General features: G+C 35.5%; 1 protein-coding gene across 1 annotated transcript in view; it reads left to right on the top strand.

The window, feature by feature from the left end:
• The window catches only part of SMCHD1 (structural maintenance of chromosomes flexible hinge domain containing 1), a 67913-nt gene that overhangs the window by 39637 nt on the left and 11447 nt on the right, over nucleotides 1-16829 (top strand). The window contains exons 27-39 of the mRNA XM_030445853.1: nucleotides 902-990; nucleotides 2056-2174; nucleotides 2830-2997; nucleotides 3609-3734; nucleotides 6827-6906; nucleotides 8367-8524; nucleotides 9444-9559; nucleotides 9982-10043; nucleotides 12013-12100; nucleotides 12497-12628; nucleotides 13680-13829; nucleotides 16339-16465; nucleotides 16630-16749. Of these exons, the coding sequence (XP_030301713.1) occupies nucleotides 902-990; nucleotides 2056-2174; nucleotides 2830-2997; nucleotides 3609-3734; nucleotides 6827-6906; nucleotides 8367-8524; nucleotides 9444-9559; nucleotides 9982-10043; nucleotides 12013-12100; nucleotides 12497-12628; nucleotides 13680-13829; nucleotides 16339-16465; nucleotides 16630-16749 (1535 nt within the window). The remainder of the gene's footprint in view (nucleotides 1-901; nucleotides 991-2055; nucleotides 2175-2829; nucleotides 2998-3608; nucleotides 3735-6826; nucleotides 6907-8366; nucleotides 8525-9443; nucleotides 9560-9981; nucleotides 10044-12012; nucleotides 12101-12496; nucleotides 12629-13679; nucleotides 13830-16338; nucleotides 16466-16629; nucleotides 16750-16829) is intronic.

Genomic DNA, 16829 nt, shown 5'->3' with positions numbered 1-16829 from the left:
TGTGACCAAGCATTAAGTTTCTTTAAAATATTGAGAGCATAATACTGTAGAAAGCATTGTATGCATTGTATGATGCAGCACTGTCAGAAAAAATGTCAGTTAAGTAGTATTTTCAGTTTTAAGAAGACCAGAAAAGCAAACTGAAATGATACCTCTCTTCCTAAAAGGAAGTAGAATAGCTGCTTGTTTCACTGAGTATTTTTAATATGTTTTTCTTCTCATTAAAAAGCAGTCTCAGGTCAGGGAACTTGTATTTAGAGATCATTTTATTTTAGTTATCATTGAAATTATCTGGAGGTCATTCTAATGGGCTTTTTAAAGATCACAGCATATTTTTTAGGTTAGAACACATAGAGGGAGTAAAAGTGTTGTGTTGGATACCTTTTAAATCTTAAACAACTTGTAGATGTCAGATAATTTAAATATTTGGGGAAATAGCATGTAATTTCATCAAGAAAACAGAATGAAAAGATGAGATTGTTTAAAAGTGCCTCAAAGTATTTTTAAGAGGCTAGTGTTTGGCATACTTTAGAATGACTTCTATGTAACTTTGGCTTATAGATGTTGGGGGTGCAAGATTTGAAATACTTCACACTTGAATACTGGTGTATATGGCTAGATATCTGATCTGTGGTAAAATACTAGCAGGCAAGTTACTATAGATAGGTTAAAAGTCCATAACATTGCTGTGATTTGTATCATAAGTAGTGTCTAATAAGCTGCCCTGATAAGATTGAAGTGGAAGGTGATATGTAACTTGTGTGCACAGGAGTCTTGCTCTTGTAAGGATAAAAAAAATAGAATGAAAATCCATTTGCAAATGAGTTATTACTGTATACTTTATCATGCCTGCTGTTAGAAGTGTTCATGAGAATAAGTAATTTCTCATATGCTGACTTAGACCGCTTCCTGATGAACCCAGACACATTAAATGTAAATTGAAAGGACCAAATACACTGCAGCTGGGTGAAGAACTACAAAGTGAAATTGGTGAGTCTTTGCTTATGATACCTTTCCATTTCCTGTAAGTTACAGTTGTTTTGCTTAGCCTGTTTCATACACAAATATGCAGATGTTATCAAGAGCGAATTATCTTCAGCTTTTTTAATATAAAAAACAGGTTTACATTTTCAGTCATGGAAGGATGATCAGACTTCTCCAACTGCCATTTTAGAATTCTGAAGTAACTCTCTGATAAAATTTGCCTCTTAGTTTGTGTATTGGGGCATTCATTATACCAAATTAAAATTATTTGTAAATTTTTGTTCTGAAACCTTACAGGTCTCTTACACTGGGACCATTACAAAGGCACAGCCTTCAAAGTGAAACATTTTGAAGTTAATTTTAACCTAAGAGAAAGGCATGTTCAGGATCAGAAATTAAAATTTCTTACAGTATATTGGGACATTTAAAATTTTTGTGTGAGCAAAGAAGAGCACGTAAGACAAATTACCAAGTTGAAAAGCAGCTTTAAGATGTTTTCTTAACTTCATAACAAGAAATAATGTTTTTATTTTAAAAAATAGGCACAAATATGTGATATGACTACTTAGATACATTTTTAATACTTTTTTGATACCCACAATTGGGAGGATCTTACCAATCCATATAAATACCTTGAGAAGATGTAAAAAAGATGGAGCTACGTTTGTCCCAGTAGTGTTTAGTGATAGAAGAGACAGTGAGCATAAACTGATATACAGGTGGTTCCCTCTGAAGGTCAGGAAACATTTTTTAACTCTGAGAGTGACTGAGCAGTGGCACAGGTTGCCCAAGGAGACTGCAGTCTCCATTCCTGGAGATACTCAGAAGTCATCTGAAGCTGGTCCTGGGCAACCTGCTGTAGGTGGCTTTGCTTGAGCAAAGGGGTACAACAAGATGACCTCCAGAGTTCCCCCCCAACCTCAGTCACTCTGTGAGTCAGTGATAGTTGTGTAATTTTTCTCTGTTGTGTATGTTGTATATGTATATGTTGCATATGTTTTACAATGTTTCATTAACAGCAGCTGCTGAGATAATAGTCTTAATTTTAATCATCATCATCTTTTTTAACAGATGTAATGATTACAGATCAATATGGAAATCAGGTCCAGACAGTGACATCTGCATGTGTGAGTTCCCTAGGAGTTGCTGCGCCTGGACTTGATAAATCGAATTTGACAGTAACTTGGCAGGTATTTGTAAGATTTAAGATGTCATACACTTGATTTTTCTCTGGTCTTTGTGTGGTAATTGTCTTAAATTCTGTCACACAGAATGAACTGAAATCATAGAAAGATAGTCAAATGAAACACTAGTTGGTAAGCTATGAGAAGACAAAGACTTAAAGCATTAATATATGATCCTGTTCTAAGGAATGCAGCAGCATCTGCTAAAAACTGCCTCAGCTATACAGTAAGGGGGCCAGTTGATTTCAATCAGATTTGCTTTGGTTCTAGTATATTGTTCTATCCATCTTGTTCTTAATCTTCTGTGTTTGTTTATGGTGGTACAGTTGATTTTATGATCTTTTTAAGAACCTTGTAGAGTGGACTAATATCGTGTGATATAGTTTAGTTTAAAATGCATTCTATACCTTTTAAAATATGTAGGAAGTAACTAGGTAGTATAGAATTGTTTTACATTAAAAAACAGGGTCCTGGGGAAAGTTTGACTTTGAAATTGATCACCTCTCACACAAGAAATCAGTTTAAATCAAACAAAAGGAATAGAACTTTAACTTTTTAGTCCAGTGTCTCAGTAAAACTAATAGCATATATTGAAAAAACATGAATTATACTTCCTCTCTTTATTTGTTCTTGATAAAATTTTCTTTTTATTTCTCAATAGGAAAGTACTCTAACAATGAAAGTAAGAGGTATTAGATTTAAAAACTGCTTACTTGGAAGCAAAGAGTTGTGCTTCGCTTGGCGTGAATTTTCTGACTTTCTCAGAATAAATTTAACTGCAGGATCCCCCGCTAAATTGCAGTTTTTGGACTGGCCAGAGTTAGAAAAGGTAAGTTGAACAGCTTTGGTTTGAAACAGAAGAGTGGGGTCTTTTATTTCCAGAGCTTTTTGGAGCACAGAATGTAAATCTGAAACCTTGATTTCAGTCACAGAAGGCAAAGGCAGGGAGTGAAAAAATGAACCACCCATAGTAGGGATAGATCAGGTTCAAGACCATCTAAGGAACCTGAAGTTGCACAAGTCTATGGGATATAATGAGATGGATCTGTGAGTCCTGAGGGAACTGGTGGTGGAAGTTGCTAAGCCACTGTCCAATTTGAGAAATTGTGGCAATCTTTTGAGGTTCTCACTGACAGAAAAGAGGAAACATAACCCCCATGTTTAAAAAGGGAAAAAAAGGAGATCCAGGGAACTTCAGGCCAGTCAGTTTCACCACTGTGCACAGCAAGATGATGGAGCACATCCTCCTGGAAACTGTGAAGGCTCATGGGAAGTAAGGAAGTTGTTGGTGACAGCCAACATGGATGGCTGCAGTAAGGGCAAATCCTCTCTGAAAAGTTTGGTGGCCTTTTATGGGTACAGCATTGGTGGATAAGGGAAGAGAACTGATGTCATCTATCTGGACTTGTACAAAGCATTTGATATTTGTGTCTCTTGCAGCCTGTTGCAGTGATTAATGGTAGAGAACTGCAGAAGCCTCTTATTCTCCAGCTGTGTGATCAGTGGGGAAATGCAACTCCTGAACCTAATGTCAAAATCAGCCCTATAAAGAGTAACAGCTTAAAGGTAAGCATAGGCCTTATAGTGTGAACTTTAACACAATTTTTTGTTTTCATGTCTACATTATGTTCTTAATTTTTGAGACATTTTTTGAAAAGTCAGTAAAATACTGTAAAAGCACAAAAGAATAATTAATGTCATAATAGTAGTGTCAAGGACTAATGTAAACAGATTCCTCAGCTTTCCTTTCATTACAACAATCACAAGTAGAACAAAATTCCTATAGTACAGTGTTTTCTATTAAATCTCTTTCCAAATTCAGCATGCACACCACCCTACCCCACATCTCTCTTTATCTGAGGTTTTTTACTGAAATAATAACAATGATTAGATGATCCAAACTGGCAACCATATAATTTTTATCTCGTGTTTCTTTGATTGTGGTTCCTGAACGTGTGACTTATGGTCTTCATGACTTATGGTCTTCATGTAAAGCTAGTCAGCAGGTTTGCACCCTACTTTATTGTCCCTGTGAAAAGCACTGACAGTACAAACCAAACAAAAATTGTGAGAATGCAAATCTAACCTGTGGTTCAGTGTCCTTTCCATGAGTGAGGTAGGAGCACTAGGGGGTCTGTATATAGAAAGGAGCTTGACAGAATTCTCCATGCATTAAAATTTTTGTTCTTAATGGAAAAAAGAGAAACTGTCAAACATTCCTAACTTGATGCAGAGGCTGTTGCATTAAATGTGTACATTATCAATACAGAATTAATCCCACCTCTGTACATGACATTTTTTCATACAGTTTTTGTTTGCTTTTTGTTCATGCCTGCTTTGCATTTATCTCAGTTCTCTCAGAACACACAGCAGCCAAGAGTTTCGTTTTGCTTACCCCTTAAGAACTGTGCCATAGCCTCACCTTTCCCCCAGTTGTAATATTCTACTATTACTTTTTTATTGGTTTTTCTAAAGAAAATTTCTTTATATCTTGAACAGTTGTCTTCTGTCTTTTTTTAATCCCTTGCTGTAGAAGCCTGTCTCTTACTTTGGGATTTTGTTTTTTGTTTGGCTCAACTTCTGCCTTTGGTAGCTGCAGCTCCTTGGCCTTCTCTTGTTGTGTTGTTCCTGTGACTGCAGTCTTGACAGTAATGATGGTTGTACTCCTTGATTAAATAGATACTGTGGAGGCACACTGTGTCTTTTCAGGTATTGTCCCCTCATCCAGAGAGGACTAGCAGCATGTCTCAAAGTATGCATGGACTTTGTCCAGCTGAGAATGTGTCCAGGAGAAAGTATTCTGGAAGCCAAGGTGGATCCTTGTTCTGATGTATTTAGTACAGTGTGAGTTCTCCCAGGGCTTAACACCGGGATGATTTCTTAGGGTGATTTGTGTACATGAGCAGAGCAATCAACTGCATGGTTGCTGAACAGACACCAGATTGGTATTCATGAGTATCTTGGACAACCTCTTTATAGAACTGTCTTGCCTTGGCATTTCAGACTGGTTGTATGTATAGTCTCCCAAAGGAAATAAGATTCTGGAAGCTGAAATTCTCAGATAAGCTGTCTATATTTCGCATTCCATCCTCTTTAACTCTCCTACACCTGATATTCTGCAGTTGCAGCATGCAATTCCTGTACTACATCCTGTATCTTACAGATCCAAATTAGTATGGCTGAACAGAAACACAGCTCAGTAGTGGGAATACACGAAGCACTGGTCCCTGTAAAAATTAAAACTTTCTGTTCTGTAATGTACTATAATTTCAAATACAGATTTATTTTTTTGAGTATATTCTTCAAAAGAGTTCATGAAGCATCTGGCAATTTTCTTCACGTATCATTATAATGCTGCCTTTCATTTGAACCATTGAGCACATATTTTTCCATTGCTTTTGTCCAGGGGTAGGATAAATTCATGATCCCGTAGCTGAATCACTGTGAATCAACTTTTACACTTTTTTTTTCCTAAAGTAGATTCATTCTTTGAACTTAATGAAGCAAGATTTGGAAATGAAAATAATTTTGAATAAACGTTGCCTACTTCCAGTATTCTAAAAACATTGTTTTTGTGAAAGTGCATCAATAGCTTCTGCTTACTTTTGAGTGTTTTATGTTAGTATTCTTAAGATTCATACCTAGTTTTATGAGAGGATGAACATTCTCTTACCATCTACATTGGAATCCATGCTTTCAAAAAGTTGTGGTTGATGTGAAGTGAAGTGATAGCTTCTTTGCCATGTAATGGGTAAAGTCAAATATGACTTAATGGTAGCAGCAGACACAATATTTTACTTTCAGTGCAGCAAACACAGGGTGCACACACTTTGAATAACACCTGATATTTAAAAGGAAGTTCCTTTCTAACCATGGGATTCAGTGAGATATTCCTCTAAGTAGCAGAATTTCCAGTGACTTCAAATGACTTTTGAATCAGACTTTAATGTGTTAGGTAGATATGGGATCTGTAAGTCATTTGTTTTATTGTCCTAAAAGAACACTGACTAGAAGTTACCATTATTAGCATTTGATTAAGTGCTGTTTCTTACAGTATAGATGCTCATTCTCATTTATCCTGAAGTTTTGGTAAAGAGGGTACTGGACTTCATGACTTCTCGTAACACTTTCCTCTGGGTTGTCTAGCAGTCTTACATTTTTGGCAGTGGGAATAGAATGAGGAGAGGGGAAGAGATACATGTATTTCAGTTGTTTTTACTCAGTTTACTCCAGAATGTATGTATCATTAATTAATTTTCATACCCAGGAATCTCTGTGCAGACTGGAAGAGCACTGTAAAAGGGAATAAGGAGTTCATAGAAGATTTTAGAATCTGAAAATATACTCAGGTTAACATGTGCTATGGATGATGTGATGGCATCAGTAGCAATTAAAGAAATAACATTAATAAAACACTTGAAATAAAAATATAGTTCAAATAAAGTTACTGTCTTCAAAAAAACTGGCAGAGAAAATTTTGGAACCCCTTAATGTTGTATTCACAACATTGTATCTTTCCCTTATTTAGAGTGCCAAAGTACAGTGAAGCTATTGCTGAAATGGAAAGACAGTATGCAGGCAAATAAAATAAACATTTTATTCTAAGACTGGTACTACTTCTGTATTACTGAAAAAATAAAAAAATTTTTTTTTGACAGATTGTTCCTTCAATCCAGCAACATAAAACTGATGAAAATGGTAGGGCTAACCTAGGAGTTATTAGTATTCATGCACCTAGGTAAGTAGTGAAAACTATACAGAAAAAAAATGAAATTCTGAAATGTTGCTTGCTAGATGTATTTAAGCTGTGTATTTCATAAAGTGCCTACCAAGAACTAACACAGAGCTAAGGGCAAGCATATATTATTTACATGACAATGGAAGGCCAGATAGTAAGCTTTAAGAAATTAGGTGCTTAACTAAATAAAATGCAATAGCTGCTTCTTTTGGTCTTCTGAGAAACTACTGCTCTAATTTTCTGAAGCATGGTAAAATGCATGATAAAACACAGCTTGTAATTGTCAACCTGCACCTAGTGCAGATGGTGCCATGTAAAATATTTGAAACGCACAGTCTTTGGGTGATTAGATCCAGACACTCTGCTTTCAAAGCAGGAAACATTTTAGGAGTGTTGAAACTTTACTTCTGCATGGGAGTCATTGTTTTAAAAGGCTTAGGTATAGTGTTCAAAATAATTTTAAATTTACACGTTTATTTTTCTTACTTTAAGTAGAACTAGTGAAGTCTCATTTCCTGTAGATTTGTGTCCTGTGGCTCCTGCTTTTTGTCAGTCACCCTGGCTCCCCTTAAGCAAACATGTCCCATCTAACTTTTCAAATTCATTATTTTTGTATCCTCTCATGTTCACAGTTTCACTACCCACTCCTTGTATCCCTGTGCTTTTCTTGCAAGACTATGTGGGGTTTAGGTAGCTTCGGAGCTAGCAGTAAGTTCTTGTTCTTAACTGCCACGAAATACTTCGGAAGTTTAATAATTTTGCATTCAAGGCTGTAGGATTTGATCCATATTATTATTTTACATTCGGAAGAAAATATATTTTATGGGCTATTAGTGGTGCTTAGTGTATTTTTAATGCCTGCATCTTGATAGAAGGATGATGAATACTCACTGTTAGTATATTACTGAAGGTTAAATACAAGTGTGTTCAGTGATAATATCATACTGTTTTATAGCAAAATTAAAACTGGCTAGGGAATACAGCCTCTATGCAGTTAAATACTATGTTCTCAGTTCTTTTTCAAAACTTGACATTAAAGTTTTAGTACTCTAAAAAAGTCAGTTATTCTCAGGCAATGAACTCTTGAACTCTTTACATACGTGTAATGCACTTTGCTAGATGTGAGTTGTATGCAGATTCATTCTGTGGAAACTGTCAAAGCAGAATGCTTGCTTTCCACCTTGCTGTGTTCCACATGTCAAAGCTGTAGTTGCTAGTGGGTTACAAACAGCCAATGAAATGTGAGCAAACTAATGAAATATGAAAGCTACCTTAAATTTAATAAGCTAATATCTTAAGCTTACAACTTCACTTGTTTTGCTTTGTGTTGTCACTTTTTTTTCTTGATGACATTTAGGTATTTTTATCATACTTTCATATACATCCAACTTAAAAGTCTGAAAATTGTCTTTTCAGAAGAGATACTCTGTAATGTTTTTTATGACTTCTGTATATTTCAGGGGAGAGCACACTTTGCAGTTTAAAGCATCATACAACAAGACTACATTAGATTGTCCTATAATCAAATTAAATGTCCTGCCTGATCCTGACAAACCTGTCTGCTTGAATGTTAAATATGACAAAAATACTTCTTTTCCAGCAGGAGGTACCTTTCCTGGTAAGTATAAGGATTCTTTGGTGGAAAACAACCACTCAAAATTTTTGTAAATCTGTGAATTTTTTTTTTTTGTCTCAGTTCTTCATAGCAGCTATATCTGAAATGTCTCTATAGCTCTTGGAGAAAAAAGATACACACAACATCTTTGGAAAGCATTTCAAAAAGACCTCTTATGTATCTGTTTCAAATTATTGACTTTGTCTCTCTTTGTTTATAAATAATAAATTACAGAATCTCTTTCCAGTCCTTAGTGGAATACTGTATTTTAGTCTTTGATCTTCCCAACCAGTCAACAGCAAATGTAGGAGTGAAACATGTCCTATATCCTACTTCTATCAGATTTAAATATTTGCCATTAGTCTGTGGCACATATTTAGGCAAACTTCAGAGTCGTAGTATAAGTCCTTTTCATTGCAGGTTGCCAAATGGATAGGGAAAATGTTAGTGATGTGGGCACAGTCTCCTTACAGCTACTGCACCTTTGTATCCCATAGTTCAGTGAACAAAGCATTTGTCAAGGAAGAGGACGATCTGGATTTCCTGTTCTTGAAGGGTGGAATCAGCTACTTAACTAGATATTGATTGTCCTTTTCTGAAAGCAGTAAGCCTGTCTTGCTATTTTGATAAGAATGATGATCTGGGAAAGGACTTGAAATGTGAGGGCTTTTTTAAAGCAGTCATCGCATAAAGTACGTGGGTATTTTTTTTACAAATGATTGTTACCTGATCTAATTGCAGGAAATGGGAGAGAATGTTTTGCATATCTGGTTTTTAATATTATTCTAGTTTGGGTTCTGTTTGGAATATGGATTTTGTGTTTTATCTCTAGGTGTGAGGGAGATGCAGAAATTCATGGAATTTGATGATGTTAATTCTGAATAAAAATAATATTGAAAAAATGTTGTCTTTCATTCTACAGATTTCATGGTTAGTGTGCTTTCTGAAGATGACAACATTATTAAAAATATTAATCCAGCACGGATTTCTATGAAAATGTGGGAAACACAGAGCAGTGGAACTAGGACACCAGCTGATGTAAGTCATCAAAATCCATTTTCAAAATGGGTGTCAAAATAGTGGTGTAGGGCAAATATATTTGTAGTAGAAACTTTTTGACTTATATCAATATTGTTATAGATTTTAAATGGCAAGTATTACATGTCAATTTTTTTTAGTCAGTATCTGTTCTGTTAAAGTTGTCAGACTGTTCAAATGTCAAGACTGTAGTAAGGACAAAAATGCACCCTCATAGTATGGAGACTTTCAGAAGTGTCCACCTTAAATTTGGCTGAGTCTGAGAATTAAGAATATGAAAATAGTGTCTAAATTATAGGTGAACTCATTTAATTGTTGTATGCTATCAGTGATGCAAATCATTAAGACCCGATAGCATGTTATAGGTAAGGTACTTTAACTTTCAGTATATTGCATTGAATTTTTGGCATCTTTCTTTTCAGGTTACAACATTTAGCTGTAGTAAAGTGAAGGATGACAAGGAAGATGGCTTCTTCTACTTCAGGTACATCATCTACTTGTCACTTGTCTAGTAATAGTTGCTTCTTTCCAATGTCATTTTCATCTGCCGTAGAATTGCAAGCTGGACAATGGGACTTAAATGATTTGATACCTTCTGTAGCTGTGTGTCAGTCCTGAACCCATGACCTTGGCCCTGTCAGTTGAGTGGTTTTCCTTGAGCTACTTATTCAGAAATGGTCTCTTACATGACAGGCAGCGGGAGTAGAGCTCATCATAAGCTGGTTCCTGACTCTCATGTTCTTTCTACATCTATTCCTGGTAGGAATGCTATAGGATCAGTTAAATAACTGTTGTTTCAAGCTCTTGCTTCCTAGGAGCGGACTTCTTTTAGAAAACAAATTTTAGGATCACTTTAATGTCACCAAAACCACTGTTTCACAGCTGATCTTGGTTCCTAAATCAAAAACTGCTGCAACCCAGTTATGTCAAAATTCCAGGAACATCCAAGTGTCTTCACTTCAAGAGATGATAGAAAGTGTCACTCTGCATCATGTTTTTGTACCTCCATTAAAAAAGAAAGAAAACAAAACTAACAGGAACAACAAAAAAGCCACAACAAAACCAAAAAAACTGTAATGAATGTGCCAATATGTAGTCATGATGCTAAATGTTCTTCTGTGAAAAGGAGTGTCATAATCAGTGTGAAGTGAATATGGAATTTTTTAAATCTTTACATTGGTACCTGTAGTACACTAGTTGTCTATAAATGTCCCAAACTAAAACTGCCAGCCTTTTTGAAAAATTTAGGATAGATGGTAGAGACTACCAATTAGCAGCCCTTGTAGGACAGTATGTGTTACTCATTGCTGCCAGTGTCTGCAGCATCACTGACTGCCACCTGGTTTCACTTAAGGTTTCCCGTCCTTGGCACAGTCACAAATGAATTTCATCTATTTAATGACATTCAGTAACATGGATGCTCTTATACAGTCTTGTAACTTTCACAACAATTGTGTAATTTCTTCTTTTCCTAAAACATATATGTGTCTAGATGGTGTTTAGCCACAAGTTTCTTAGCAGGTTATTTACAATTCAGGTTTAATGCAATCTGAAAAGGCAGAAGTTACATACAATCTTCATCTAAATAAAATGCTGAAAAGCAGGTACAATTGTTCCTTCTCTATATGAAATACAAAAAAAGGAAAAGTTGTTCTAGAAATAGGTAAAGTTTCGGGATTTCAGTTTTTACTAGTTATGCATTCCAGTGAGTCTTGCATCTTACTCCTTCCTGAGGAAAATAAGATGAAACAAATTAATACTCAATGTTATTGACAAAAACAGATAGATAGAATGCTGTATGTTGAAACCAAAAATCTAATTAGCAAATTCAAGAGTGTCACATGTCAGCCTCTCAGAGAAATGTCTGAATCGTGGCTAGAGATTAAAGTTTCTTAGCTGTTTAAGTTACTGCAGTTAAACGCTGCAGTGGTCTTCAGGATGCTGTCTGACCTTCCTTGCTGGGTGAAGTTCTGTTTAGAGCAGCAGAAGCACAGGCATCTGTCTTCCCTTCATATTTTGGTGTTCAGGGTTCTTTGCCAGAAATCAGCACTGGGGAACCCTGTGAGGCAGAATGAAAACTTTTTTTTATACTCAGTCTTGGCCACTGAGTACAACTCTGTACACCTGAGTCAGAGAAGGAATTAGTTGCTCAGATCTAATTTAAATACAATACAGATGATTCAATTTTACAATATTTAGATCTGCAGCAACAGCAAAACTTCAGAAAATTCATTACGTATGAGTGAACACTCACAGTGTTCTTGCTGAAGGAGGAATATTATGGAGGAGTACTAAAATATGTCATGCCTTAAGAGGACTTTCTAACCAGTCTGGAGGACTACACAAAATTTAAGTTGCTTGCAGACTTACATACTTGTCACTTCAATATTGACTTGATTTTGATTTTTTTTTTGTTTGGTTGGTTTTTTGTTTTGTTTTGATCTTTTTTTCAGGGATAAAATGGTTCCAGAGAGAGTGGGCACTTACAGTATCCAGTTTACCTTTGCGATGGATAAAACAAATATGCTCATCAGTGACCAGGTTTGAATCTGTAAATAATTAAAAGTTACCAACATGTAGTACAGAATCCTCAGGGAGAAATATTATGATGGACTCTAGATTTAGAATGCAAATACTTACACTTATAAGCTTCACAAAAAATATATATTTTTTTAACAGTTACTGATTTCACAGATGTTTTTATTAATTTTTATAAATAAACAGAAATTTTGTGGGAAAACAGATTCATAATTTGCAACCCTATTAGCACTGTTTTATGGTCATACTGATTTCTTTATTTCAAGATTGTCAATAAATTTCACATACATTTGTTTCAGTATTTTTTTGAGCAACCCATGTGTGCAGGTGAATTGCACTGAATTATATCAGTCTTTATTTTATTTTGTTTTATTTTATTCTTCCTCCTTTTTCTGATAGATTATAGTTGAAGTTGTACCTAATGACCCTGTACGCTTGTTACCCGATTCTTTACCAGCTACTCCAGCAGTTTCCAATGTTCGAACTCTTGCCAGCCGTACACTGGTCAAGGATTTATACCTCCATGTCATGGTAACTATACTTTAATACAAAATCATAATAAGAGAAAAATATAAGGTTGCTAAAAATATTTTGAATTTTACTGCTATCTCTTTGCAGGTTAATTTAAAAAAGAAAAAAGAGTAAATTGGTGATTTCCTATATGTGAAAGATACAGCAGATGTATCTCTCCACAATTTTCCTCCAAGAGATAATTTCTTGTAGAAATCTTCTATTACAAAAAATAAGGTTTCCTGATCTTTGAATGTTCACAGGGAAACAGGGAGATGACTTACCAGTTAACTGAAATAGGCAAAATGTTACTGCAGTGGGCAAAACAGACTCAACTCGTGGAAAATTATTTTAATTTATTGCCAGTTAAAATAGATATTGGTAGTGAGAAACAAAGACAAAAAAAATTAAAGCAACACCTTCCACCCTACCCTTTTCCAGGCTCAGCTTTGCTTCACACCCCTCTACCCTTACCCAAGCAGCACAGGGGGATGGGGAATGGTGGTGGTCACAGTTAGTCCATAACAGCTCCTCTCTGCCATTCCTTCCTCTGCAGTTTCCCTGTTCCAGTGTGCGTCCCCCCATGGATGGGGGGGTGTTAAGTCCTTCCTTAACTGCTCCATTGTGAGCCCTCTCCACAGGCCGCTTTGTGGCTATCTGCTCCACCATGGACCTTCATGGCTGCGGGGAAATACCTGTCCAGAGGCTGCAGGGGAATCTTTGTTGGGAACCTCCTCCCCTCCACTCTCTCTTGCCTTGGTGTTCTCTCTGCTGTATCTCTTTTTTCTTTCTGTGCATTTCTGCCTGTGCATTTTTGCCCCATCTGAAATATATTTTCCCAGAGGAACCACTGGTTTGGGTGAGGGGCTTTGGCTGTGCCCTGTGATGGGTCAGTTGGAGACAGGAACCGGCCGTGTTCAACCTGACACAGCCCCTGCTGCTTCTTACAGAGGCCTCCCTGCAACCCCCCTCTGCCAGCACCTTGCCACATAAACCCATTGACAGTATGTAAATGTATTACTTAGTTCAGGTCACATTTCAAACTTAACTTTTTTGTCTTTTTTACTTACAGGATGAATACAACAACCACACCGGAATTGATCTCGTTGGCAGAATAATAGCAAAAATAAAGAGCCCCAATGAAGATGATACAGAGATCCCACAGTTTCAGGGGAAAGTCAGTACAGTTGAGTTTCCATTTGACAGAGGGTCAGCTGCAATTGTAAGTGTGACTGAAATAAACAGCTCCATGTTCAGTGGGTCTAATGGGGCCTCTTTTACTACAGTTTGAAAGTTGACCTTACAACTTATCATGTTTTGTGAATGATTAGCACATACTGTAGCTTTCCCTTAAAGTAAATAGATAAATAATTTCTTCTTTGGCTGGTTGCTGATTTTCAGAAAACCCAAAGGAAGGACATTTTTTAAACTGTTTATCCTTGACAAGCAAGAAACATTTCCAAGTACATTCAGTTAGGGACTAGGACACAGAGGGATCCAGGATAAGTCACATGTTTGAATTTCACATGAAAAAAACCACTTCAGCAATTTTTAGGTAAACCATTAATATTAGCAGTATTTTACATTTTTATTTATAATATCTTAAGATCATATAGTCTTACCTCTTCATATACTTATGTAATTAAATTTATCAAGATCTCTTTACGGTTTGTCAAACTAACTGGACTTATATATACTTCGCAGAAAGACATCCTATCCTCATTTGAAAAAGTAAGGATAACACTATTTTATTTCAGTCATGAGTGCCCTTGACTATTAAAAATGCTTGCCTTAGTTCAGTTTGAATGTCTGGCTGCAGCATCATGCATACCTTTGAAAGTACTGCATATTGTAGTCATTTAATTCAGTGAACTTCCCTAATAAATACAAACTGAATTTTTAAAACCTACATGTTCCATTTGTAACAGTTGTTACAAAGTGTAATATAAAGACACAAGTGAAAACTTCTATATGCACAAAACCTGAAACTGTTCAAAACACAACAACAAAAAAACCCAAAACCCAACAGCTGCACATTTGTTCTGAATATCTTAAAAGCTTGCAGAGAGCTTCACTCAACAGGACTACTCATAGTGATGAAATAAGTTGAGATCTGTATTTTCTAAAGTTGCTGAAGTATCACAGAAGAACTGCAGAGCAGAAGTATACCCCTACCTTGTTTGGTTTCTCTGGTTGTCATGTTTTACTAGCCTAGTAAAACTATGACTAGAAGTTGTAAATCTTCCACCAATTTTAAGGTGTGCTGAAGGACAATCCAACTTTTTAAAGACATTTTCTAACTCGTTCTAAGGCACCTTTTCTAACTCATTCTTTGGAAGTAGCTTCCCAGACCAGCATCAGTTTTTCTCTCTACCTACCTGTTCTTGGTTTGCTGGAGAGGGGGGAGGTTGTGTTCTTCAGCTTTCTCATTACTGTGGTCTGAGACCATACTGCTCTGACAGTAACTTGTGTTCCCTTGTCTTCCATCAGGAGTAATTCCATTCCAGTAAATCCCATATCTCTTATCTTAGTTTTCAGTTGTTCAGTTTATACTGAGTTCTCTGACTACATGGAACTCACAGAGGTTATGTGGAAAGGGTTTGTTGGTTGTGATGCATTGTACTTTTCCTATGACTAGTAATGGGGAGGGGACACACCAATGCTTGTTCAACTATTTTGAAATTGTTCCTTCTTGTTTATAAATACGATTTTGTGCAGTGAGGAATAATATAATGAATCTGATAGTCTGACATGTTTACTCTTACCTTGAGATTTAGCGATACTGAATTTGTTTAATGAAGGAAAATGTTTAAGATTTTTGTTAGTATAAATTTTCTAAAGAAAAGATATTCAACTACAGACTTCTTCTTCTGATTAATATTTAGCTGCAATATTTTTGAAAGACATGAAGACTGTCTTTGAAGGTTATATATCTATCTCTTCTTTTAGGCTGCAACCACTTCTCTCTTGATTTGGCCAGTTGAGTAGCAATTTCTACATATTAAAGGTGGAAACATTATGAGTTTTAATATAAGCATTATTCATTTTATGCATGTTACCTTTCCCAAAGTAACAACACATTTAGATATTGCCTATACTAATTTTATTTTTGTCTACGTTTCTTGATGGTTTTATAATTTTTCCTGTGTTTGTAAAGAAAGGCAAAAGATTTAGTTTGTCTTTTCAATGAGTGATTGAAATAGGATGTTTATGTTAGGGTTTGGCCTTACATATATATTACTGCTTCATTTGAGACCTGCTGTCTACTTCCATGGCAACAGCAGTAACTTTAACTCAGCACTGGGAATAGTTTGGTTTTCCTTCTCTGTGCTTGTGCTTTATCTCTTTCTTTTTAATGTTGCGTATGCGTTTATTCTCAAGCTGAATGAAGTAAATTTTAGGATATCTTGCTTGTGAGACAGCACAGAAAATATTTTTTCTGAGCATATGTCTCTTAAATAAAATATATAACCAAAAATAAGGGTTTTTAAACAGGTAAACTTACAGTCTTAATTCTCAAATAATAAAAGTTACTGCTAAATTGTTGTGTTTTACTTCTTTATTAGGTATGAAGTGCATTTTCAAGCAAATAGTTAAAACTGTAGTAATATTGGATAGACATTAATATGTCAGGTAACTTACCAGATTTAATATTTGAAGAATGGTAATTTATTTTTGTGTGTTAGCTCAGCTGTGAACATAAACTTATGTATGTTTTTTTCTCTTACTAGAACCTTGTGCTGGCTGAAAACAGTCCTGGAAGAGATAGCACTGAATATATTCTTGTATTTGAGCCAGATCTACCAGCTTTGAAAAAACCTTTGGAACCATACCGTCTGTCATTTATGTTTTACAATGGTATGTGTCAATTGCTCTAAAATGCTTACTTTTCCTTATTACCAGCTATTTTTTGGTCCATAATATTTCTTCAGAACTGTATAATAGCTTTATAGAATCTTTTTATGTTTGAACCAACTATATTACTGTATATTCTTCTAAATATATATTTATTATTTATGTAGATTTCAAGAAGCAGCAACAGATGGCAACATTAACAAGGGAGAGAGACCAATTATCTCAGTCCATAGGTGTTTACAGAAGTTGGTTTGATACTACTAACCAGCTTGTAGCTGAAATGAAATGTAAGTTCAGTCAATTATATAATTAAATTTCCTGATAATTAAACTTTTTATCCTTTAATAGTTTTTAAAATATAGATGAG

Source organism: Calypte anna, chromosome 2 (genome assembly GCF_003957555.1).
Source record: "Calypte anna isolate BGI_N300 chromosome 2, bCalAnn1_v1.p, whole genome shotgun sequence".
In the NCBI taxonomy this organism is placed as follows: Eukaryota; Metazoa; Chordata; class Aves; order Apodiformes; family Trochilidae; genus Calypte; species Calypte anna.
This window is presented reverse-complemented; position numbering and strand designations above follow the sequence as displayed.